Below are 25,700 nucleotides of genomic sequence, written 5' to 3'. Positions count from 1 at the left end.
AAGTGAAAGGGTGTTGTATTTACGACAGTGTAACTGTACATTACCTCCAAGCCTGTAGGGGGAGCTCCATAATGGGCTTTTTGAGAAGTTACATTGTATTGCTTTAAGCTCTAAACTCTATAAACTTTAGCAACATTTGAAACCTTTTCAGGTGAGAAAGTAGTCGTTTAGATCCCCAACGTGTTGAAAACCTGACAAAATACCGGCTGTTTACAATTTTGTTCCCACGAATTCGGCGCTACTAAAGCTAGCCGCAGTGAGCAACGCACTTCCGGTTATTTTCACAAAATAAAATACCCGTTGCCTTTTATCATAGGGAAAGCCATTACCATACAATTGGTGCTTTTGTTTTGAAAACAGGAAGTGAACCTACCCTCGTTGTAGCTAGCTTGAAACTGCCGTTTTGACAGGAAATGACGATCGGCGACGTCACGTTACGTTGCATCTTGGGTAGTTTGAGTATGAGTACCTTGGGGTGACCTTTAACCTTTAACATGCTGACTGAGGCCTGCAGAGTCTGAGATGTAGCTCTTTGGGTTTCTGACCTTGGGGTGACCTTGCTGGGACGTCCACTCCGGGGAAGATTGACAGCTGTCCTGAATGTTTTCCACCTGTGAATAATCTTTCTCTCTGTAGAACGAAGGACTCCAGATAGTTTGTAAATGACCTTATAACCCTTCCCAGGTTGATGGGCAGCAACAGTTTCTGATGTCTTTCCTCCTTGGCATCGTGTTAATTCACACCTGAATGCTGCAGAACTTCTGCTTTTATAGAGCTGCTCAGTTTATAGAGCTGGGATCAGTTAATCAGAGCATTGATCAGCAGCTCCTGGCTGCTACTGACCCTCTTAGTTCCTGAGGAAGCAGTGAGGGTTCACTTAGTTTTTCACACACTGCTTCTGTGTTTTGTCTCAGTAAATAATGACATCATCTCAGGTTGGATTTACTGAGTTTTCAGTGCATGAATAAATAGCAGTTTTCCTGTTTTCTACAGTTACGTTAAAGTTGAAGTTTATGTCACTTCCTGCTTAAATGTTCCCATTTAGTTGTTATTTCTGTTTCATTCATTAAATTTAATTTTACTATTTAGAAAACAACTAAATGCAGATGTTTTTAATTTAATTGGGTAAAAAACACTTTATTTTTAGTTTTTGTTGCTTGTCGTTTCATGTTTGAGTTAAAAAGAAAAATACAAAATTCAGTAATATCGGTGTTCTGTTTGTGCATTTTCCTGGATAACCAAACACGGTGAATCCTACATCTCCGTGGCGACAGTTTTAGGGAGGTGGCTCCTTTAAGGCCGACAGGAAGAGCTGCGACTCTTCGGGGTCTCCTGGTGTCACCGTTTACGTCAAAGCACATAAGAAGCTTTAATATCCGACAGACGGAGTCAACATGGCTGAAACACGAGCAGCTGAGGCTCGTCATAAAGTTCAGGACGACCAAAACCCAAACCTTTCAGTCTGGATCATTTCTTTTGTTCATGGAGACCCAAGAAGAAGTTCGAAGATGTTATCCACCTTTTCTTTTTAATAACAAAATAGTCTTTCCAAACATTTCCATTTCATTTGCTGTGCCTCAACATTCAGAGACCGAACACAACCAGTTTAATTACAAACCAAACACAAAAACACTCCGGCGCCATTCTACACGTGCCAGAGCTTCGTCAAAAAAATAAATAAAAAATACTTCGACCAACAACAACAAATTAAATTCCTAAAATATTCTAAATAAAATTGTGCAAATGAAAGACAAATGTCCCAGCAGCATCTCTCAGGCTCTGAAGCAGAAGGAAAGAGAAAAGAAACGTATTAATAGAAAAGTCTAAACTCCACCGGCTGCGGTTCCGTTTCACTCAACAGCTCATTGAGCGGAACAAACACGAGGGAACGTTCAAACAGAGAAGGAAGCCGAGGCTGGGTGCTACAGACACTTTGGCTGTGTTCGAAACTGCATACTGCCTACTCATCGATCAGACAGTATGCAGAGCGTTTACCCACAATGCATTTCACTCCTACCCGAGCCGAAATCAGCCGGCCTGAAACTGATTTTGCTTAAGCTCTAAACTCTGTAAACTTTAGCAACATTTGAAACATTTTCAGGTGAGAAAGTAGTCGTTTAGATCCCCAACGTGTTGAAAACCTGACAAAATACCGGCTGTTTACCATTTTGTTCCCATGAATTCGGCGCTACTAAAGCTAGCCGCAGTGAGCTAACGCACTTCCTGTTATTTTCACAAAATAAAATACCCGTTGCCTTTTATCATAGGGAAAGCCATTACCATACAATTGGTGCTTTTGTTTTGAAAACAGGAAGTGAACCTACCCTCGTTGTAGCTAGCTTGAAACTGCCGTTTTGACAGGAAATGACGATCGGCGACGTCACGTTACGTTGCATCTTGGGTAGTTTGAGTATGAGTAGTAACCTCATGATGCATACCCAACATTTAGGAGAATCTAGTATGCATCCGGGAACTTCTGCTTACTCAAACTCGCATACTAACTCAAAAAGTTAGTAGGAGTAGTAGGAGAAGTATGCGGTTTCGAACACAGCCTTTGTGTTTATTGTGTTGGACAAATAGTCTAATTTCTGTTGAAATGTCCCCCGAACGACCCCAACATCATCTGCCTGTAAGCTGTTAATTCGAACTAATATTCTGAGTCATAAACAAAGTCCAACCAGAATAAAAACAGCTCGTTTTTAATCAGACCATGTTGTGTCTGTAAGGTCAGAGGCTGCTGGTTGAGGTGTCGTGTTAACTGGTGCTTGGAGCACAACTTCTCACCTTATACCTGCTTCCAGAAGTTAACATTATAAAACAGCATGGCGTGAATTTCCACCGCTATGCTGATGATACTCAGCTGTACTTATCTATGAAACCAGATTAAACCGGTTTGGGAGGCAGAGCCTTCAGTTATCAGGCCCCTCTCTGTGGAACCAGCTGCCAGTTTAGGAGGCAGAGCCTTCAGTTATCAGGCCCCTCTCTGTGGAACCAGCTACCCTCTCTACCTTTAAGATCAGGCTTAAAACTTTCCTTTCTGATAAAGCTTTTTATGAGCGATTGAGACAAACCCTAAGCACGGACTTTGGGGGGGTGAATACATGTGCACACTCAAGTTTTCTTGTTTTTTTTTGCCTCACAATAACAAATATTTAGCATCTTTAAAGGGTGTCAACGTGTTGTGCAACTCAAATTATAAAAATCCCTCCAAGAAAGTAGAAAAACCTTCCTTAATTCATCTACAGGAGACTTTAAGTCGTCTTCAAACAAATATCAACATGGTGACAAGAGAAAACGGTCGAATCTCACTTTTAATTCTGCATACTACATATCCCATCATGCAACGTGATGGTACCAAACTGCAGGTCACTCTCAGTACAGAGTTCATCAGAACTCGCATGCCGAGGACGCAGCGGCATCAGATTTTTACCTGAAATGATTCGACACCAAACTGCAGACTAATTCCTGTCATGTGATCTCGACTCGAGCTCGTTGTGAATGTGAGCGGCTGCAGAGGCAGACTGAGGAACTGTTTCACCCCTCTGATCACGTCATGTGGTGGTTTCAGAACCAGAACTACCAGAACTTGCCGGAGTGACCCTTTAAATCAGAGTGAATAGAAAGGTGTGTGGTTTGGGGTTTTACCTGAATGCGTGCGTGCGCTCAGCGTGGACTCTTAACTTCATCTTTGAGGGTCGACTTGAAAAGCTGCTGAGTCTGAAACACATTCCGACACACACTCATGAGTACAAACACACAAAAACACAAAGGTGTGAACTGTCACGTTACTGACCATGTAGCTGCCGGTGTGGAAGCCACAGATGTACCACTGCGTCAGCATGTTGGTGATGGTGCTGACGTCAGGAGGGCCGCCGGCTTCTTTCCCACATGGAACCCAGAACGGAGGAAGAGGAGGAGGGAGGAAGGACATGTGGTCCTGAAGAGGAAAAACAAACAAATAAAATCAGAATCAACCTGATGACACCGTCTCATCGGCAAATACAGAAAGACGAAGGAAAAAAGCTCCAAAGAAACACATGAAAGCATGAATGAGTTTATTTAAAAGACAGCATGCAATACCATAAATCAGTCATTTCATGAACAACAACAACAAGATGGTTATATCGAATTTAGCAGCAGTGCTATTTTACACCCGTAGTCCTTAAAGGGATGGTTCGGAGTAGATTCACCCTGGGGTCATTTGAACCGTGATATTCAGCCAAGTAGCCCACCCAAAGTTTTTCCGATATTGGCTGAACATCAGCTGAGTTACTGAGTTATCCCGAATAGCTTAGTACAAGCGCTAACGGACCCTGCCAGTATCTCCAAAATTACCACACTAAAATCACATGCCATGACACGAAACTTCTACAGTAGTACAACTATGGTCTGTACTCACAAAGCGATGCATTTGGAAGTTTGTACATAGTCCAGGAGTTTATTATTATCAACACAAGCCTGATAGCTTCTCTGCTGCTAAAGCTGCGTCGACGTCACTTCCTTGATCAGGGAGCTTCAAAGTAAGATGAGGGTTGATCTACTACTGTAGACAACAAAGCAAGGCTGCTCAATTTCTCCATTGATAAAATAAATTCACAACTCTACAACATAAAAATTCATGTAGAATATAGCATATACTTTGGGAGCAGCGTTTGACAAACAGATTGAGGAACGTTGCTAAACTGAAATCCTTTCCTGTGACGTCTTGAAGACAGTTTTTACAGCCTTGCATCGCCTCACAGCTGGATTATTCTAACTGTCTGTACCCGGTTCAGGGTCCAGCTGCCAGAAGCTCCAGATTAAATCCAGAGCTGAGTTCAAAATGATTTTGTATGTTATTAAAATTCTACCTCTGAGATCCTACGAGAAGCTGCTTTTGGCTGTTCGAGGTTCATTATTAAGGGAGATCGAACCTTCAGTTAAATGTTAAAGCTTTTAATAGAGGAAACATTTAACTGCATGTCGTAATTTTGGCATCTTTTTAACACCATTAAGCACTTTGTTTTATTTCGTCCTTTTAGAAAGTTTGTAAAGCTTTAGACATGACCGTGAACGCTGCTTCAAATGCGCTGCGTTTCACATCATCTTCAGATGAGACGACCTGAAAAACACTCGGGGTTGTAGTCAGTTCAGCTTCTGTGAGGAACGTGCACAGAGCGGCGTCGGATGAAGGCAGGAAAAAAAACATGATGATGCCACGGATATGAAATATGTATCGCTGCACAGTGAGAACGAGTGAGCAATAAAAACAATAAACCGTCGCTGCATTTTTCAGCCATCTTAAAGGGATAGTTCGCCTCTTTTGACATGAAGCTGTATGACATCCAACATTAGCAAATATCATTTCTGAACATCTTCTTACCCCCTGCTGCGTCCTGTGAGCAGAGTTCCAGCCTCGTTTTGGTGCTGATGAAGGTAGTCCGGCTAGTTGGCTGGGGTTTAAAAAATAAAGCGTTTTGCTTCTCAAAACAATATGCGTTCAATGGGATGTCATACAGCTTCGTGTCAAAAGAGGCGAACTATCCCTTTAAAAGAAAGAAGCTGACTGGGTGGACATCAGTGAGTCAGATTTACCCCTTTGCCTGTCTGAGGAGGAGGAAAAGGAGGGAACAGAGGGAAGCTGTGATTGGTCGGCTTCTCTGCTTCGTCCCTCGGTTGGTTCCCGCTCTTCTCTTCTGCTTCCTTCTCCTCTTTAATCAGACTCCCGGCTCTCTCCTTAACCTGAGACAAACAAACAAAAACACAGCAAGCGTGAGCTTCATCTGACGAAATAGAAAAGTGGTAGAAAAAAAAAACTCCAAACTGGTTTCTCGTTCTTCCATGTAAACCAGAAAGCCTGAGGAAACGAGCTTTGACGGCCAACGTCTCCGCTTCATTAAATTTACCGTCATGAATAAATAAAAAGACGGCGTTTACAGATATAATCACATCATTTGGCTGGCTTTGGCGCATTGTCTTCAAAGCTTAGTTCAACCCTCAGAAATCTGGGAGTGACCTTTGACCTTTGATATGAGGTCGGACAAACAAATGAACAATGTCGTCAGGACTAGTTTTTTCCAGCTGCGTCTCTTGGCCAAAGTTAAAATGTTTTTAAGTCGTCATGACCTTGAGAAAGCCCTCCATGCCCTGATAAGTTGAAGGTCAGACTGTTTTAATGCTCTTTATGTCGGCGTCTCCCAGTCTCCTCTCAGCCGCCTTCAGCTGGTGCAGAACGCTGCTGCCCGTCTTTTAACCAACACCAACAGACGTGTGCACATCACTCCTGTTCTTAACTCCCTCTGTTGGCTTCCTGTCCTTTATAGAACTGATTTTAAACTTTTAATGTTGGTTTTTAAAGCTCTTAACGGCCTCGCCCCGTCGTATTTATCTGAGCTTTTAGCAGTCCTGGTAGAGCTCTGAGGTCAGCAGATCAGTTTCTGCTGGAAGTGCCCAGGTCAGAATACAAACCCTGGGGTGAGCGAGCCTTTTCCCAAAGCTGCCCCCAGGCTCTGGAATAAGCCCCCCGTCCAGCTGCCTCTTATTTCTGACCCGGGCCTCTTCACATCTAGGCTAAAAACCTGCTGTTGAGGGAGGGAGAATGAAATAATGAAAATTATTTAATTTGTTGTTGGGAGTGCAAGCTATAACCTACATTTAGAATACTTTATTTATTTATATGTGTTTATTTACTTATTTTCATTATTTCATATTCATTGCACAGTAATTTGCTGACTAATTACTGCGGTTTAAAGTATCTTTTTTAATAATTTAATTATTATTTTCTTTACTGCCATGTTTTGGATGTTTAACTTGCTGGATGTTGTTATATTAACATGAAAAACCAATAAATATATTTTAAAAAAACAACAACAAAAAAAACTACTTATTTAGGATGGCTTTTAATACCCAGTAGTATGATGACTCTGATCTTATTTTATCTTATTTGTTTTTTTTGTATTTTATTGATTTCACTGTTCTTTTATTGTTTTTACTTCTTCTTCTCTTTATTTTTTACCTGCTGTAAAGCACTTTGGTACACCGTAAGGATTGTCTGTAAAGGGCTGTAGAAATAAAGTACATTTACATCATACAGCGGGGTACAAAAGCAGCTTCAACACAGATTACAACTCTGTGTTAAACTGGCTTCAGGACTTCAGCTTCCAGCTGAACCTGATCAAAATGTTCCTGATCTCACCGTGGGCGGGTTTTGTTGATCATCTCTCCACGCTGACCTCCTCTCTTGGGTCTCCTCCCTCCTCCTCCTCCTCTTCCAGTCGGGGTTACTACTGGCTGCATCGCACTTCCAGCTGCTGACCTACAGGACCGACAAACGTGTCCGTTTTCTTTTTAACGAGTTGGGAGCTGTACCATCCAACATATTCACCAGCAGACCACAGACTCACACCAGAAAGTCTCAGAGAATTGTGGCGTGCTCCCACCATCTTTGTTACTTGGTTTAAGGTGGTCGTAAAACTCATCCAGGCTGTTTTAAGGCGGTCTTTCTCAGCATATTTAGTATTTGCTTAATTTAATATTATCTCAACAGCACGAATGTCTCTACGACGTTTCGTCCGGACTTAAAAATGTGGCTGCGGCTAAAAGCTGCTTATCGGTTCGACTTTATTGTTAAGAATTTCCACCAGGTGCATGATGGGAAAAAAAAAAATCGAGCTGTGGTCTTCCAAACAGTGACCCTGCAACCTTTAGTTGGTACTGGCAGTTGTTCTTAACTTATTGTTGTATTGAACTTTGTATTTGTATTTGTATTATTTACTTTAAAGGATAACTGCGGTATTTTCAACATTAAAGCTGCTGTCGGCAACTTTTTTTAAGTCATATTAGCTTGAACTGTCATGGGATTCTGGAAGTAGAATATTAAATAGGCTGTTTAGGAAAAATCCCGAATTCTGTAGCTCCCTCTAAAGCCTGTAATCGTGCTTGCAAAAATCGAGCGCTCCCGGCTGTTTTTAACCAATCACGTTAGGTTTATTATTGATCTATTATCTGAGCAGAACAGTCACCAACCACGTCTTCCATGCTGAGCGTGAGTCTGCCCCAGCTTGTGTGCGCGCACACTGGTGTGAACTCACGTGCACAACCTCGTCCACAGAGGGGGAGGGGCCTGAAAGTTGTATCAGTTCGAATTTTCCGACTTTAGACTCGGAATTTTGAAAACCTGCCAACGGCAGCTTTAAGCCTCTTTTCTGAGTCGTCTGCAATGTTTTAGAACCCCCCTCACCGCTTTTTTGATGTTTACTGCTGTCTCCGGTATTTGCCTAATTTTGATTCTTCTCAACCTGCTTCAGAATGGAAAGTCATGTGCATGTCCAAAAAGGTCCGTAAAAGCACAATAAACGTCCGTTTTCAATATAATCAACTCACCGGAGTGGTTACTGGTGTGCACTGGTAATCCATATCAAATTTCGTTGCGAAAAGTTGCTTCTGTCGTGTTTTATTTGGCAGCTCGTTCATGCTCGCATTATTTTCTTAGCGGTGGCGGAGTAATATCAACGAACATCCAGTACAAAAAGGAACATCAAACCTGTCAAGGGACTAAAGATGGAAATTAGCCTTATGGCTACACTCTTGTATATTTTGCATTTCGTTTTAAATGCTAGTAATATATGCTGTCCCTTTGTTAAATAAATAAACTTGTAAACTTTTTCAAGTTTTTCCCCCACATGGCTGACATCATCGGTCATTAAGTTCATCACCACTTCAGAGCATTGAGAAGATGGCGGCCATCTTTAAACTCCCTGGGTCACCATCCACCCCTCGTGTCGCTTTGCTTTGACACATTTTAACGCCATAAAGTCATCAGCCAATCAGGTGGCAGCAGTGCAGCATGAACTTGTGATCTTATACGATGCGATACGGGATGTTTGGACGGGTCTGTTGAAATTAGACCGATAACCTCAAGGTTTGTATTGAGGATTCAGTCTAAGGCTGTGTTCCAAACCGCATACTCATCGATCAGACAGTATGCAGAGCGTTTACCCACAATGCATTTCGCTCCTGCCCGAGCCGAAATCAGCCGGCCTGAAGCTGATTTCTCTTAAGCTCTAAACTCTGTAAACTTTAGCAACATTTGAAACATTTTCAGGTGAGAAAGTAGTCGTTTAGATCCCCAACGTGTTGAAAACCTGACAAAATACCGGCTATTTACAATTTTGTTCCCATGAATTCGGCGCTACTAAAGCTAGCCGCAGTGAGCAACGCACTTCTGGTTATTTTCACAAAATAAAATACCCGTTGCCTTTTATCATAGGGAAAGCCATTACCATACAATTGGTGCTTTTGTTTTGAAAACAGGAAGTGAACCTACCCTCGTTGTAGCTAGCTTGAAACTGCCGTTTTGACAGGAAATGACGATCGGCGATGTCACGTTACGTTGCATCTTGGGTAGTTTGAGTATGAGTAGTAACCTCATGATGCATACCCAACATTTCGGAGAATCTAGTACGCATCCGGGAACTTTTCGCTTACTCAAACTTGCATACCAACTCAAAAAGTTAGTAGGAGTAGCAGGAGTAGTAGAAGTATGCGGTTTCGAACACAGCCGAACAAAGTCAGATTCTGAAGGAACAACTGATAGAAAAAAGAAAGAAAACTGTTTCTACAATGATAAAACAATGTAAAGACAGCGAGTCATTCTCCGGGTTAATTTTCATCTGGGCCCGGTCCGGTTTCGTACCTTGGACGTGGCGGCTCTGCTGGGCCCGTGCAGCTCGTCGGGGTTCAGAAGGTTGCTGACGTCGTGCTCCTCCTCGTTGTTGTAGTCGTCGTAGCGGACGCGGCAGCGGTGACCTTTGACCCACAGGACCACGGCGGGATAAACCAGGCCATCCTCCGAATACACCGCCCGACACCGAGAACCGGGCCTCCATTCCTGAGACACAGAACTCACCGTCACTAACATCATAATTACAACAACACACTGAGGTCGAGTTTACGCTTTAGCCGCTGTTAAATGTTAAAATCCACCGACCTGAAGCTGGGAGTTCTGCGTCTGCGGCGCTGCTTCGGGACTCCGGAGCACGCTCACTTCCATGTCCTCCTCGTTGCCGTAGCTGCTGAAACGAACTCTGCAGCGCTCGCCGTCCACCGCCACCACCGTGGCTGCATACACCTGGCCGTCCTCAGACCAGGTGGCCTGACACGGGTCTCCCACCGCCCACCGAGGGACGGAGTAATCCTGGTGAGACACAAAAAAAAACTGTTTTTAAAAGAGAAAAACCAAGATCACAATGAATCTAAATCCAAATCATGTCAGCACATAAGTGTCTTAATTGTTCTGATTTAGGAAATAAATGTATTGTCCCAGTGTTTCATCTTTCACTCGTCCACAGGACGCAGAAGAAGCCGCAAACAAAACACTCAGGGATGGAAAACCAGTGCTGCGTGTTAACGGAAGGCAGGACGGGTCTGAAAGGGCCTCAAATGAGCACAAAAAAAACCAGGATAAAATAAAAATATAACATGTTCTTAACTGGAGACGTGCCCGAGGTCGGGTGCAAGGGGCAGCACTCTGTACAAATGTTTTGGATATCTGCTACAAAGAACTCAGATGAGTGGGTTAGCTGTCCGTTTTCAGTGCTGATGTCCAATTATTAATAAAAATGCGCTCCTTAGGATAGCAAGCTAATTAGCATCGGTGCTAAAGACACTTCTGGGAAGTGTGTGTGGGGGGGGCAATTCTCTCAAAACTTCCCTGAGCTTGGCTAATGCCCCTTTTCCACCGCCAAGCTAGCCCTACTCTACTCGGTTCGATATAGCCCAACACTACACTACACGACACGGCACCAGTAACATTTTCTTTTCCACCCAAACTGTGGCCTGGAAGTGGGCGGAGTCGGCCCGTTCACCACTAACGTGACGTCGGTTTCAGGTGACTACAAAGTGTCACGCCGCGGTTAGTCAAAAGTAAACACAAGATCGAGTGTAATGTGTAATGCAGTTGACAATCCATATTGTTTAGTTAAACCAAGCTCTTTATTAAAAAAGACAGCACAAAAGTAAACAGCAGGAGTTGTCTCAGATACAGGCGGTGACGCCAGTGTTGGTGCCGGTGGAATGCAGATCAGCTGTTGTCACAGCTGCAGATTGCGATGCCATTGTCGGTTCTGAAGCCTGCAGGATTGGAGGATCTTCGCTGACCTCAGCAACCGAACACTCATCGGTTGCACAAACCGAGTCTTGAGTGAAAAAAAATAAAAAGTGTGAACATACGAAACACATCCACGTAACCGCATAGGTGAGACACTGTGCTAGCCTTCCAAAACAGCGTTGTTTGCTAGCTCACTCAGAACAACTTATGAGACGTCTGTGTAACTTTTTACACAAGTTAAAGACTGAACATGTATTTGTTACGATATAAAACATGCATTTGTTAAGACATATGCGTTGCACCAATGGGATAAGAACAACTTACCATTTTTCATCGCCTCCAACAAAGACGTCGCCGTATCCATGCCGTTCGCCGGGCTGTGACCGTAAATGCCGTCCATTTGGTCGAACCACTTCCATGTCTTTCGGTTTGACCCACTCCGGCTGTTGTGGTCCTTTACCTGCCGGTAATAGCTCTTCAGCTTGTCTCGGCACTGCTGAGAATTCCGGTGATAGCCATGGCTAGCCATCAGCTTGGTTATATCCTGGAACACCTTCTCATTTCATGTCGCTTCGTCCAGTTCCTTCTGCACGCGGTCCTCAGCCACCACACACAGAAAGGTCTGCACCTCGCTCACTGTCCATGGGTTGGCTTTCTTTCTCTGGTCTTCCATCTTCACAATTCTGTTTATTCTCTGGTTCTCTCGCAGTTGTGTTTTCATACATGGCGGGTGTTTCATAAAGCTCCCCGAGCTTCGTTGCGTGTATGACGTAATTTCACCTGACCAATCAGTGGACAGCACTGATCACGTGATGTTTTAGCACCGACTAGTACCTACTAGACCCACCTCTGAAGCAGGTACTTGCCGGGGCTCAAAATTGTAACGGGTCCCACCTTCAACCCGCGGTGGAAAAGCTCCCAACCAGGGTAGAGTGTGTGTAGAGCTGTGTTGGTACAAAAATGTTCGGTGGAAAAGGGGCATTAGAGTTCAGAATTGTCCCATCCTTCTCCATGAAGGCGTTCACTTCTGCTCTCAACTAAAAAAAAAAAACCTCTTCAAGACGTTTCCCCTGCTGAGTCAACATCCTGTTGCCATGGTTACGCGTCATAAGTCCTTCAGTACTGTTCACGAGTCTGTTGGTATGAGCTTTATTTAACCTATAGCGCCTCCCTGAGGCCAGGAGGTCAAACACTAGTTGAGTTTATTGGAATATATTAAAAAGAAAATATACTTAAGTTAAGGTTTTTGTACATTTTAAAGTTATATTTTCAGAATTACTTTTTTAACAGTGGCATATATATACACATCTTAATACCCCAATGTTTTAGTCCATTTTAAATGACGTTTAAGCCAAATCTTAAGTGCGCTTTTTAGTCCTGTATGAAGTAATAAAGTAAATTTCAATATACTTATAAAACAAAATAGGTGAACTTTATTTTACAAATCAAGCATGTAAATTAGAACATACACAGCCATGCACTGCGAGTATACTTTAAGCACACAAAAGTACCATATATACAATTCAAATTCGGCTTTTCTGCAATTAAATTGCAACAAAAATACACTTTACACCAAACTAGTTGTTCCAAAATAGTCAACTTCAGGTTAACACATCATAACCACACGTTAAGCTTAGTGAGGATTAGTCAGACTGAAAGTACACAGAGTATAATGAGATGAAATGTAATGTACTTATTATTACTTTTCACCAGGTGCTGCAGAAAAGTGAGATGTGTGCACATCTCAGCAGTATTTAGGATAGTTTTCGGGGTGTTTTGAACGTTTCATACATGCAACAGATGCAGAGAGATCAGATGCACGACGGTCATTTTTGCAGGTTCTTCTGCCATGTTTACATTTAATATACATAAAATCATATATTTCTAAAGCTGTTTTTGGTGCAGCATCAGTAAGTCTGATGGCTTGGTAATAACGGTCCAAATATGGTTCTGAATGGCAGGTTAAACACAAGCAGGCTCTTTTAAATCAGTCTAAGAGTAACACAGAATGTAAACAATCTGAGGACAAAGTCATGAAAAGTCTGCCTTTTTCCATTTATCCATTTTTAAATAAAGTTTAAGCACACGCTATTTAAATCTTAGCGGATTTTGAATGGAGTTTGGTGGACTAATATCTGACTAAGTTTCAGTAAGTTAGACTTGTAAGAGGAAACTGCTATTTTAAGGTCCTAATTATGCTTCCAATGTGTTAAAAATTATAGAAAATATAACACAGCTAACATTTAGTATTTTTAAAAACAAAGTTTGACGAAGAAAGACGACATTCCCGTGAACATACCGCGCTGAGCAGGCAATTTGTGGTCCAGTTAAAAAAGGTATTTATTCTTCAGAATCTTTTTTTTTTAGCATATAAGATACAAGGTTCAAAGTTTTAGACTTTATTTAGGTAAAAAGTTACATTAAGTTCATTTTATGGACATATTTCAGTATGTAAATCAAAGTTTTAGGTTGTCTTTTAGCATATAAGATACAAGGTTCAAAGTTTTAGACTTTATATAGATAAAAAGTTACATTAAGTTCATTTTATGGACATATTTAAGTACTTGAATCAATGATTTAGGTTTTCTTTTCGCATATAAGATACAAGGTTCAAAGTTTTAGACTTTATTTAGGTAAAAAGTTACATTAAGTTAATGTTATGGACATATTTAAGTGTTTGAATCAATGTTATAGTTTGTTTTTTAGCATATAAGATACAAGGTTCAAAGTTTTAGACTTTATATAGATAAAAAGTTACATTAAGTTAATTTTACGGACATATTTAAGTGTTTGAATCAATGTTATAGTTTTTTTTTTGCATATAAGATACAAGGTTCAAAGTTTTAGACTTTATATAGATAAAAAGTTACATTAAGTTAATTTTACGGACATATTTAAGTGTTTGAATCAATGTTATAGTTTTTTTTTTTTTTTTGCATATAAGATACAAGGTTCAAAGTTTTAGACTTTGCTTACTTATGACATTTAAAATGTGAAACGAACCTCCAAGTTTTCCGGCGCGGTTTCAGAAACTTTCTCCTCCGAGTTCTCGTCTTCAACGGCCGCCACGGCGGACTCCACCTGCGGAGAGAGAGTTTTTAACCACAGGAACCGTTAACTAACCGTTAACAAGTCAAATTCCAAATTTAGCTTAGTAACGGTAACCTAGCAACAACGGCTGCCCCGCGCGCTAATCTAAGTCAATCAATTAGCTCAAAGCTAGCCTCTCAGCTAACTCGCTAGCCAACAACGTTTGTTTTTCAGTAATTAGTCGGTCCACATGTCCAATTTTTCTCCATAAAAACTGATAACAGAGTGATAAACACGCACCGGCTCCAAGACTCCGTTAAGATCACAGTTTTCTGTCACTTCAGTCATGACTGCAACCGTTTCAAGCAGGTAGAAAGTTTTAACCGACCACAACCGTTAAGCTAGATTGATTTGAGGCAGTACTTCCGGTTACTCAGGCCCCTTCAATATAAAGTGATTCTTCTGCTTTTAGTGTGAAACTAAATTCCTGTTTCCGGCCATTACAGTTTTGCAACCGCGACTTTTACACCATAATCTGGTTTAAATCTTCTGCTGAGGCCTAAAGATTCACTCTCGGTACATAACGTTAAAGTTCTAGAAGTCTTTTACACATTATGGACATACATAAGTAATAAAATCAGTATTTTAGGGTATTTTTTTTAGCATTTAAGATACAAGTTTTGGACATTTTAAAAGAATAATCTAATTCAAAGTGTTTTTTTCCACATTCAAACATTAAATCAGTGTATTTTTAAATGAGTAAGATGAAGTTTTGGATATTTTTAATAAATTAACTCAACGCTTAGGGTCTTTTGGGTATAAAAGTTAAAGTTTTGGACTTGTAAGTAAATTATGTCTTTTTTGGTGTATTTAGGTGTAAAGTTTAAAGTTTTAGACTTCATTTAGATAAAAAGTTACATTAAGTTCATTTTATGGACATATTTCAGTATTTGAATCAAAGTTTTAGGTTTTCTTTTAGCATATAAGATACAAGGTTCAAAGTTTTAGACTTTATATAGATAAAAAAGTTACATTAAGTTCATTTTATGGACATATTTAAGTATTTAAATCAATGTTATAGTTTGTTTTTTAGCATATAAGATACAAGGTTCAAAGTTTTAGACTTTATATAGATAAAAAAGTTACATTAAGTTCATTTTATGGACATATTTAAGTATTTAAATCAATGTTATAGTTTGTTTTTTAGCATATAAGATACAAGGTTCAAAGTTTTAGACTTTATATAGATAAAAAAGTTACATTAAGTTCATTTTATGGACATATTTCAGTATGTAAATCAAAATTTCAGGTTGTCTTTTAGCATATAAGATACAAGGTTCAAAGTTTTAGACTTTACATAGATAAAAAGCTACATTTCATGGATCCAGCCACGCTTCTTCTTGTGAAAAGAGATAAACAAGCCGCAACAGTCTGTGGAAACAGTTTTTATGTGGATTTCGGTGACTGTCAGACACGATTACTGATGTTTTTCCTGTGTTTGGTGTTTCAGCAGCTCAGTGTGTGATCTGCAAAAGAAGTAAGAGGATGAAGCTCACAGAGAAATGAATAACGCAGACTGTGTATTCAGACTGTGGAGGATAAATCAGTGATCTGAAGAACGTGTGAGGTGGAAATCACTTGTTAATGAGAGGAAAACCTGCAGACTGCAGAGTGTAAACCAGCAGGAGAGTTTCTAATTAAACGTATAATTAAAGATGCTGTTTGTCACTTTGTGGATTCTGAACTGTGGCTCAGTTCACTCTAACATATAATATATAAAGTATACTTAATAGGTCCATAAACTCGTAGAAAGATAACACTTTGGTTTAATACCTTTAAAGTTTGGTTTTTAATTCAAACCCTAAAAAACACTTAAAATGAACACTTTTTTGCACATTTTATCATAAAATACACTTTTATTTACCCTAAAATGAACCCATTCAACTTTTATTTTAGATCTAAATTTATTATGTTACAGTTTTAATTCTTATTTTTAAAGTTTATTTCTTTTATTCAAACTTTTATGTTCCTGATCATTTGACTACGTTATAGTTTCAGGCCTTAAAAACATTAAAAGTCCACTTAAGTATAATTTAAACTATTAAAACTATATTGGAAAGCCCTTAAATGTTTGTTTCATACACTATTGGTTCTTTTTACACCTGAAAACTCCAGTTGACTCCAGTTATTTGCAGTTTTATAATGAAAAATAACCTGGAACTTTTCATCTTTGGTAGTTTTGTTCTATTAAACGTTTGAAATATGATTAAACGTGAAAAACGTCTATTACTTTCATTTTAACCATAAAATCCCTTCAGACTTTTGGATTTTTCATGATTGCCTCATTAAACTTGAATCTAGAGTTTATTTTTGATACTTTTATAATGTTTTTGCTATCAGAACCTCTTTAACTTCATTTTTAATGTCTGAAAATGTTATGTAAACCTTTCATTTCTGACTTGAATCGTCACTTTACCGTTAAAGTTAAATCTTTAATTCAGTTTTCATCCATAAATAATTAGAAAATCTGTCAGCGTTTAACTTTAAATCCTAAAAGTTCCTTAATATTTGATTCTTTAACAGCAGAATTTGATTTTATAGCTTAAAAAGATAAAGAAGACCAACTTTATAATTGACTCATCGTGTGATTATTGAATCAAACTCCTGAAACTTTCTTTGTTTCAGACTAATTGAGCTGCGATGATCAATAATCAGTGAAACCGTTGATACTTCATCAGTTTGGTCATGTGATCTGGAGTCATTACGACTGGGATCAATGATTGATTTCATCATCAAAGCTTCAGTGTCATGTGATCAGTTTCTGTCTGTAACAATAGCTGTGATTGGCTGTTAATGAGCCCCATTAGCTGCAGATCAAAACTCACTCACTTAATTAGCCTTTAAATCCTGAAGTTTGGTTTCTGATTGATTCTAATTTATCAACTTTTAACATCAGTTTGTGTTTTAATGTGAAAAATGCTTCCAGCATTAATTAAATCACAGCCAACATCAGGCCGTCATGTGACCGAATCAATCAAATTATCAATATATCCAGTCACATTTTCATTTAGTTGAATAAAAACACACAAAACAAAGCAAAATAATGAAGATTTCCCCCTAAAATGATCATTTTTTAGCTGTTTTTGGGTAAGTTTGTTGTTCAAATGACGCATTCATGAGATTAAATTAATTTTATTATTAGTTTTCATGTTAATGATTGCTAATATTTCCCCAGATTATCACATATTTAATTTAACCGCTGCTGCAACACTCTCATACACATATTTTCAGCTGCATTTGAATAAAGCTCCAAATTTGAAACTTAAGTTTCCAAACTTGATCACATTTTAACTCCTGATTTGATCTGATTTGATCTATTGTTCTTATTTCTTTCTTTTTTGTTTAAAATTTAAATCATGCTTATTATTTCTACTGTTTTAATGTCTCTGTAAAGCACTTTGAATCGCCTTGTTGTTGGATTGTGCCGTACAAATACACTTGCCTTGCCTTATAAAGAATATTCTGGACCTTTAGAAAGTGATTTTCCTTGTTAAGTAGAAGCTAAATAAATAGACAAAATGTTGTGATATCTAAAATAGTTTCTGTTTGAGCTGATTTACATGAATTAAATACAAGATAAAGTGAAAACTGATGGAAGTTTAATCAATGAAACAGCCTCAAAGGACACGGAGCAAGAAGATGAAGACAAAGAAAACAGGTGAAAAATTTGGGAAAAGTTCACCAGAGACACACAAATCATACCTGATCACATGACTAAATGAATGAAAACACAGTAAACTGAGCTTAGATGGGCGAGTTTTGAGCCTTTTGAGTATTTAATGTCTGAAAAATGTCAAACAGCAACATTCTGGTGGCTGTTTTAGTGTTTTTGGGAGTAAACAACACATCAATGATCCAGTAAACTCAACAAATCTTCATTATTTTGCTTTTTTGTGTGTGTTTTTATTCAAAAAGTTACATTAAGTTCATTTTATGGACATATTTAAGTAATTGAATAAATGTTTTTATTCTTTTTAAAGAAAAGAAGAGACATTTTCCTCCTTCCCTGACTTTATCTGAGATTTCTTCCTCTGAGAAGCTGCCAGCAGGTGGCGCAGTCACACCGCTGAACCTTCAGTCCAGCTGCAGAAACTCTTACTTTCTCCATGATGAGAGGACTCTTTAAACCAGAATATTCCCTGTTTAATGCTCATTTCCAAGCAGGAAACGGATTTAAAGTGAAACTTTCTTTGTGTTGTTTGAGCCCAAAACTTTAAATAAGGAAAAAAAGGTTTATTTGCTCCCTTCGTTTGCAGCTGTGGCTCCAAACTTCCCCTCTCACATGTTCATATTAACATCACATGCTGATGAAATGCACTCTGAAGACACACTTCTGCATCTTCAGATGAGCTGATGGCTCACGGTGACTCGTCGTTTATCAGCCAGAGGACCTTTTTCTCTGGCTTCAACCAACTTAAATCTGTAATTTCATGTGTAAAAGTGTGAAATACTTTCCTATTAACAGTAAAGATGCAAACCCTGATACAAACTTCTGTTTTTATGCTTATTTTTTGTTCTTTTTACACTTCAATATCAAAGTCAAACAGAGAAAATCCCATAAGCTGAATGTTAGTTTTGCATTAAACAGCCCAATAAAAGAAGATTAATCTTGCATTTTCAGGAGTTTTTGGACCCTTTTTAAGTAAACTTCAAACCTTCAGTCATTTAAAGGAGTCAAAGGATTCTAAATTCTTCATTTCATGCTTTAAATGTTAATTAAACGTCTCCATAAAGGACAGAAGCCTGACCCCATGGTTTATCAACCTTTAATTTGACTCTTTTTTTCAGCCCTCATGATGTATAATAATGATAATAATCGAGTGATTTGTCTCCAGAAAGCCTCCAGAGGGTGAAAAACTGACGTCTTTGATAAGTAATTCTTAATAAACCTGCAGTTTCATTTCAGGAGTCACATTCAGGGGAGCATCAGAGTCTCCCAGGTACCTGGAGCAACAAACAGCCTCAAAATAAGCACGAAACTCCTCTAAAAACCCCCAGAATCATGCAAGCCCTAAAGGCCTTTCACAGAATCAGGTCTGCGGGACTCCCCCCCCTCTCTCCCCGCCGCCTCCTCTGTGTGAAACCGGTTCTGCAGAGACATGTCCTGTATGGTTTCAGGCTGCAGCGGCACCGCGGCGCCGCTGGAGGGACTCTGAGACCTGTTAATTCTGCAGGCCTCGGGAGCCCGCAGGGGTCCGTGCGTGCAGGCATGCATGCGTGCGCGACAGAAGCAGCTCTTCAAACAAAAAAACAAAAAATGCATCAATGCAAAGAGCCGAAAATGACTTTTATTTAGACTTTTATTCATTCTGTGAAGCGCCGCCGCGTCCTGGGCGCCGCCTGCGTCCTGGGCGCCGCGCGCGGCTGCAGGCGCGGATCCTCTGACGCGTTGGATGTTTCAGGAGCAGAAAGCTTCCAGAAAGCGTTTGTGAAATAAAATGAAATGAAAAAGAAACAAAAGCATCATCTGAAGTCCTCGTGTTCATGAGAATTTTCCATATATTTAACCCCCGTCTTGCACAACCCGCGGTTACACAACCCAGAGCGTGCGCTGCCACGGGGCCGGTCACCAGCTCCAGCTTCCCCTCTGAGTTTCTGTGCAGAGTGTGGGTGACTTTTTACTGTCCGTATTGGGGTTGTTCGTGCACGTTCGCGCGCGGAATGAGCGCAGCTTTGGTAGAGCTCTGCAGCGGGGACGGTTTTGTGCCAGCAGGGAGGAGGAAAGTCTGGAAATTCCTGCGCTCAGAAAGAAGAAAAACTCCCAGCAAACAACCGGGGGAGAGTGCGCGGAGGCCGGGGAGGAAGAGGAGGAAGAGGAGGGAGCGAGCGGGGGATTCTCCGAAACCACCCACGTGGGATCACCAGTATCTGCCGCGCGCTCAGCCAATGGGCGCACGGGACGGAGAAGCCTTTGATAGCGTCGGGCCAATCGGGGAGCGCGCGGCTGTGCGCGGCGACTCCCCCCGCAGACGCGGGTATAAAGCGGAAGAGTTTCGGCTCTGAGAGGCAGAAAGCATCTCACGCACAGACGGGAATAACTCAGAGCTCCGCGGACACTGAAAGGACTTTAACACAGAACTGGATTACTTCTCTTTGGGACTTTATTTCTGCCTTTCACCGGGACCAGCCGCCGGATATTTGTTCTTATCCTGGATCTTGTGGATTATTTTACCGACTTCAGCATGACCCTGGAAGAGGTTGTTGGATCGAACAGCACCGACATAAAGTAAGTGTCTGTTCCAGTTGTGCGTGTTTGTAAAAAAAAAAAGCTGGTGTTGTCATGTTTGGAGCCGCTTTTGCGCGCTCCCTGCGCCGGTTTCGGTCCCGTTTCTAACCGCCTCCGTGTCCCTGCAGGATGGAGACGGTGAGTCAGGCTCTGGAGGAGCTGCTGGTCGCGGCTCAGCGGCAGGACTGCCTCACGGTTGGAGTCTACGAGTCCGCCAAACTCATGAATGTGTAAGTATGGGTTCTATTTTACCCAGAAAAGCAGTTTGAGCTGTAGCTGCAGCTGTTGAGTGCGATGCGGGCTGAGGCTCACCGGGTCTGTCCTCCTCTTGCAGAGATCCGGACAGCGTGGTCCTGTGCGTCCTCGCCACGGATGAGGAGGACGAGGATGACATCGCGCTGCAGATCCACTTCACGCTGCTTCAGGCTTTCTGCTGCGACAACGACATCAACATCCTGCGGGTGTCCGGCATGAGGCGGCTGGCTCAGCTGCTCGGGGAGGACACCGAGGACAGCAACGGGAACGAGCCCCGGGACCTGCACTGCATCCTGGTCACTGTAAGTCCGCCCTCCCTCCCTCCGGCTGCATGCATTTCTTTATTATCAAATCAAATTTATTTGTTTATAAGCACAATTCAAAGTGCTTTACATAAAATAATGATATTTATGATGTTTTTCCTGATGTTTGGGACGGATTTGCATGATTAAAATGCGCCGAAACGTAAATAAATGGACTCATGAACCCTCCCGGTGCATGAATTTTTTTTATCAAATCAAATTTATTTGTTTATAAACACAATTCAAAGTGCTTTACATAAGATAATGATATTTATTAAATGTTTTTCCTGTTCTTTGGGACTGATTTGCATGATTAAAACGAGCTGAAACGTAAATAGTTTGACTCATGAACGCCCCCGCTGTGCCCTGCAGAACCCCCCCGTGCAGCCGCTGCAGTGCCAGGCCCTGCAGGACGTCAGCAACTTCTGCGAGGAGAGCCGCTGCAGGAACCAGTGGGTTCCCTGCCTGGAGCTGCAGGACCGCTGAGCGGAACCGGACCGAACCGAGCCAGACCGCTGAGGAGCGGTGAGAAAGAGTTCAAAGAACCCCGAACAGCCGAGTCCCTCCTCCTCCCGAAGAGGAAGAGGAGGAGGAGGAGGAGGAGTAACGGTGTTTGAGAGAAGGTGCGCGCCCAGGCCCGATGGATGGATGACTGATCCGGTCCAGATCCCGGTTCTGACGGCCGGACCGGACCCGGCTGGAGGCGGCGGGTCGCGGAGCTGCGGAGCTGGGAGACGTTTTTCCCCTTAGTGACGGCAGCTGAATGTCACTCACTGAACTGATGAATGAATGAATGAAGGAGCTCGCACGTGGAGCTCCTGGACTGAGCCGCAGGTGTTCCTGCTCACCTGCGCACGCGCGCACGTGAACTTCAGTTTTGGACAATCATTAAGCCTGTTTTCTGCTACACACTGACGCCATGTCTGCTTATTTAAGTGAGAAGATTAATATATTAGCGAGAAGAGAATCTACATGTTGACTTTATCTGAATAAATTATTGACAGAAATTTCAGATTCCTGAGTGTTTCATCCATGTGTGTGTGTGTGTGTGTGTGTTGTTGTTTTCGTATCTTTGTGGGGACCTACAACCAGAGATGGGGACTCGAGTCGCTGTTTTGATGACTTGTGACTTGACTTGACAAAAAATAAAAGACTTGAGACTCGACTCGGACTTGGAAGGTAAAGACTCGGCACTTGACTTGAGACACGATGACTTGAGTGTTAAGCATCTAGCATAACTTCCAACTTTGTTCGTCATTTGAAGATCCATTCTGACCAGTAAGTGCTCGTCATATTAGCTAATATTATCCTGTTAGCCTAGTCGGTAGTTAGCTAACGTTAGCTTGATATGATACGGGGTGGACAGGTTGGACACATTGGCCAATGATGTTTACTGACAGTTACTTATATCTTTGTGTTTTAACTTTATTAAGATCAGATTCTGCAGGTAAAACTGCAATAATAAGGTGACTTGACTTTGACTTGCCCAAGAAAAAATTACTTTAGACTTACACATGTGTGACTTGGTCTCTACCTACAACAAATGAGGACATTTGAGCCTTATGGGGACGCATTCCTAATCAAGGACTTTGAGTCAGTGTTGAGTTACTCATTATGTAACTGAGTCTCTTTAACCAAACTGCCTTAAAATCTAGTTTATATAATGCGTGAGATACTCAGAAAAAGAAACGTAATACTTAAAGCTAAGCTAGCTTTACTCTCATGGAACAACCGACTCATAAAGAAGCTGGAACCAGGGGATTTTTGCTTAAGAGACCACTAAAGATTTAACTGTAAGTCAGGTTATTGGGGACCAAGTTTACCCCTGAGAAAACATCGTCCCAGTTATGTCATCAGTGTGACATTGGAGACTGTTTACTGCACAGGTCTCAGAGGAGTACTCTATCCAGGTGGGGGATGTAGTGTTTTGGGCTAAAGGTCCAGATATCTATCTGCTGCTTAGACGTCTTTAAAAGGGACTTTTATACTTTTAATATACCTGGGTGTCTAAAACTGCTGCATTCACTGTAAATCAAAAGCAGAAAGTCAAAATTGTTGTTTTGCTTCTTGCTGGGCTATTAATTGCAAATTTGCTTTCGAAGTTATATAGTTCACCCAAGAAAGAAAGATAATAATCATGTTTAAGACCCTATCGGTGAAATCTGACTTCTTTTTAAAAATGTTGGAAGTTGGAAATTCCAATTTCAAACTTGCCAGCTGCACTATTTTACCAAACTGGACCAGTTCAGTGCTTTAAATTGATGAGATTGTTCCAGAAGGAGTGTCCACGGTCGGCCTGCAGACAAGGGACGTGTAATCATTTGATAAGAAAATTGCCAATCAAGTATTTTTCTATGGTTGATGTGAGAAAGTGTCAGCACACGAGCTAACATGGAAATAATGTGCATGGATGATTATTGAGTTAAATCTACCGAATACCAATTTTACATTTCCAAGTAGCCAAGACTGAACCACAAATCGGGAGAGAGGCACACCTGGAAGAAGAGGGGAATGAAGTTAAAGGGATTGTTCGCCTCTTTGGACATGAAGCTGTGTAACATCCCATATCAGCAGCATCATTTCTGAACATCTTCTTACCCCCTGCTGCGTCCTGTGAGCAGAGTTCCAGCCTCGTTTTGGTGTTGATGAAGGTAGTCCGGCTAGTTGGCTGGGGTTTAAAAAATAAAGCGTTTTGCTTCTCAGAACAATATGTGTTCAACAGAGTAATACATTTGCTGCTCGGTCTGCACAGCAGGCAGTGATACGAAGGGAGAGAAAATAGGGCCAAGCGATCGTGAGGTCTGACTTTTTCCTGGAGAACCATTTTGTGATGCAAATGTATTACTCTGTGGAACGCTTCCTAAAACCGGCTGCTATTAACAGGGCTGTAAAGGCAGGCCTGAGAAAGAGGAATAACTATAAATATGATGCCCGAAACAGGTAAAAGTGACATCTTGATAATAAATAAATAGTCCAAACACACAAAAATATTGAATCTTTATAAGGAAGAAGACTCTTGTTTCCATATTGGAAGCAAACTCAAACCTTTCTGCTTAGAAAAAAGCAAATCATTCATTAAAATGTTGGAGATGAACTTCTTTTCTTGCCATCTAATAGTTTCAGCTCTTTGCTCTGTTATCACTTGATAACTGTTGCTGTGAGCATCCATCACTGGATGCTGCCACGTTCACAACTACATCCCAGAAAGCTATAAATTATACATTAAATCTTCATTTTATGTTGATAAATGTGTTTAGGGAAGATGGTTTAGCTTTAATATTTATATTTATATTTATATGTTTATATATATATATATTGTTTCATATGAAATATGACTCAAAACAATTTGTTTTCAAGAAGTTTTCATTTAATAAGATATTCCAGATGTATTGTCTTCAAACAAGTCCCTATATCTGGCTGAAATAGTACTTGTTAGGCAGTTGTGTCTGATTTTAAGTGTAATGACATATTTTGACTAGAAATGAGACAAATATACTTGGTAAGACTTGGATTCTGTGGGATAAAAATGGACGAGCTCACAGAGTTGTGTGTCGGTGGACATTTTCACACCGCCTCGGTTCCCACGGAGATGCCCGGGGGTGTGAGGAGATTATTTCTGTCTTGTGAGAGTTGAACCGCCAGCATCGGAGCTGCCTTGCTCAGCGGGGCCCATGCAGCTCAGACTGATTTCTCTCAGCTGAAACTCAACCCCACCCAGAACATTTCTTTTTTAGATGTAAAACGATTGAATTGCATTAAGTATCGACTTCTATGGAGTGAAGCCTGTTTGGTAAAAGCAGGTCAACATGTTCAGGATGTTTCTTTCTCATGATAAAAGACCAGAGAACAGCAGGTTTTTCCTCGTGCATCCTGACCTATTTTCCACCCCTGAACATATGCCGGGGTAATACGTCTCGGTAAACACACGGAACACCGAGTTCTTCTGGCCGTGTGATTGTGTGAAAGTTGATGGGCTCAAACTGCACAAACAACACCAACCTCTGCCCGTGATGTCATATCCTGATGTCACATCCTGTTGGAGGTGACGGGGACTCCACAGGATTGTTAGTTTTGGCATCCGGCCCGTTGCTGCTGGGGCACGGCCACAACTAATCTGACGGCAAACTCCTACAGGCGAGGGACGACCTGGCTTAGCCAATCAGCTGTCTGGAACAGCATAAAAACTAAGTTCCACTGGGCTCTAAGCTCCAGTGCTCCTGCCAATAAACACATAATGATAATTTCACTACAACCAAATCATTAGAAACAGATATCGATGTTGGAAAGTTCAGAATCTGTAGGAAAGGATAAAGAATTTGTTCCCAAACTCTCCACTTTGTGATGCTTCTGGTTAATGTCTGAATGGGTTTTTGGTTCAATTCATTTTTATTTATATAGCGCCAAATACAACAAATGTCATCTCAAGGCACTCAAATAATAAAGTCCAATTCAAGCCAATTGGAATTCAATTCATTGCAATCATAATTATTTATAAAATAATCCAATTCATTCATATAGAGACAGTTCAAAAACCATTTCCCAGCTAAGGAAACCAACAGATTGCACCGAAACTTGTCTTCAGTCCAATCTCCCGTTGCATGAATTTACATCCTTATGAAATTCTAAGATACGTGACCCAGATATCTTGACATCTGTTTTGTTTGTGTACACCACTGCACTGTATTCTAACTATTTCATGTGCACCGATGCTAACTGCTAACAGTTAGAGGCTAACACCACG

The 25,700-nt window shown here is 41.0% G+C and overlaps 2 protein-coding genes across 3 annotated transcripts; one reads left to right on the top strand and one right to left on the bottom strand.

The window, feature by feature from the left end:
• Nucleotides 1–1,551: 1,551 nt before the first annotated feature.
• LOC142399926 (uncharacterized) lies at nt 1,552–14,510 on the bottom strand. Of its 2 annotated transcripts, XM_075484487.1 has the most exons (9): nt 14,417–14,510; nt 14,090–14,167; nt 9,968–10,174; nt 9,674–9,868; nt 7,175–7,294; nt 5,575–5,721; nt 3,794–3,937; nt 3,646–3,717; nt 1,552–1,779 (listed from the first exon to the last, which is right to left on the bottom strand). In XM_075484487.1, the coding sequence occupies exons 1-8, from the start codon at nt 14,462–14,464 to the stop codon at nt 3,664–3,666; spliced, it is 993 nt and encodes a 330-aa protein (XP_075340602.1). In that variant the 5' UTR covers nt 14,465–14,510; the 3' UTR covers nt 1,552–1,779; nt 3,646–3,663. The 2 variants fall into 2 exon arrangements, with proteins under 2 accessions (XP_075340602.1, XP_075340603.1); XM_075484488.1 differs by lacking the exon at nt 7,175–7,294.
• Nucleotides 14,511–20,168: 5,658 nt separating this feature from the next.
• LOC142399925 (growth arrest and DNA damage-inducible protein GADD45 beta-like) lies at nt 20,169–21,966 on the top strand. Its single transcript, XM_075484486.1, has 4 exons — nt 20,169–20,402; nt 20,531–20,632; nt 20,737–20,959; nt 21,332–21,966. Exons 1-4 carry the CDS (start codon nt 20,359–20,361, stop codon nt 21,443–21,445), a joined length of 483 nt encoding a protein of 160 aa, XP_075340601.1. The 5' UTR covers nt 20,169–20,358; the 3' UTR covers nt 21,446–21,966.
• The last annotated feature ends 3,734 nt before the right edge of the window (nt 21,967–25,700 follow it).

This window comes from Odontesthes bonariensis, chromosome 15 (assembly GCF_027942865.1).
Source record: "Odontesthes bonariensis isolate fOdoBon6 chromosome 15, fOdoBon6.hap1, whole genome shotgun sequence".
NCBI classification, from domain to species: domain Eukaryota; kingdom Metazoa; phylum Chordata; class Actinopteri; order Atheriniformes; family Atherinopsidae; genus Odontesthes; species Odontesthes bonariensis.
Note: the sequence above shows the minus strand (reverse complement) of the source record. Positions and strands in the feature narration are given on the sequence as shown.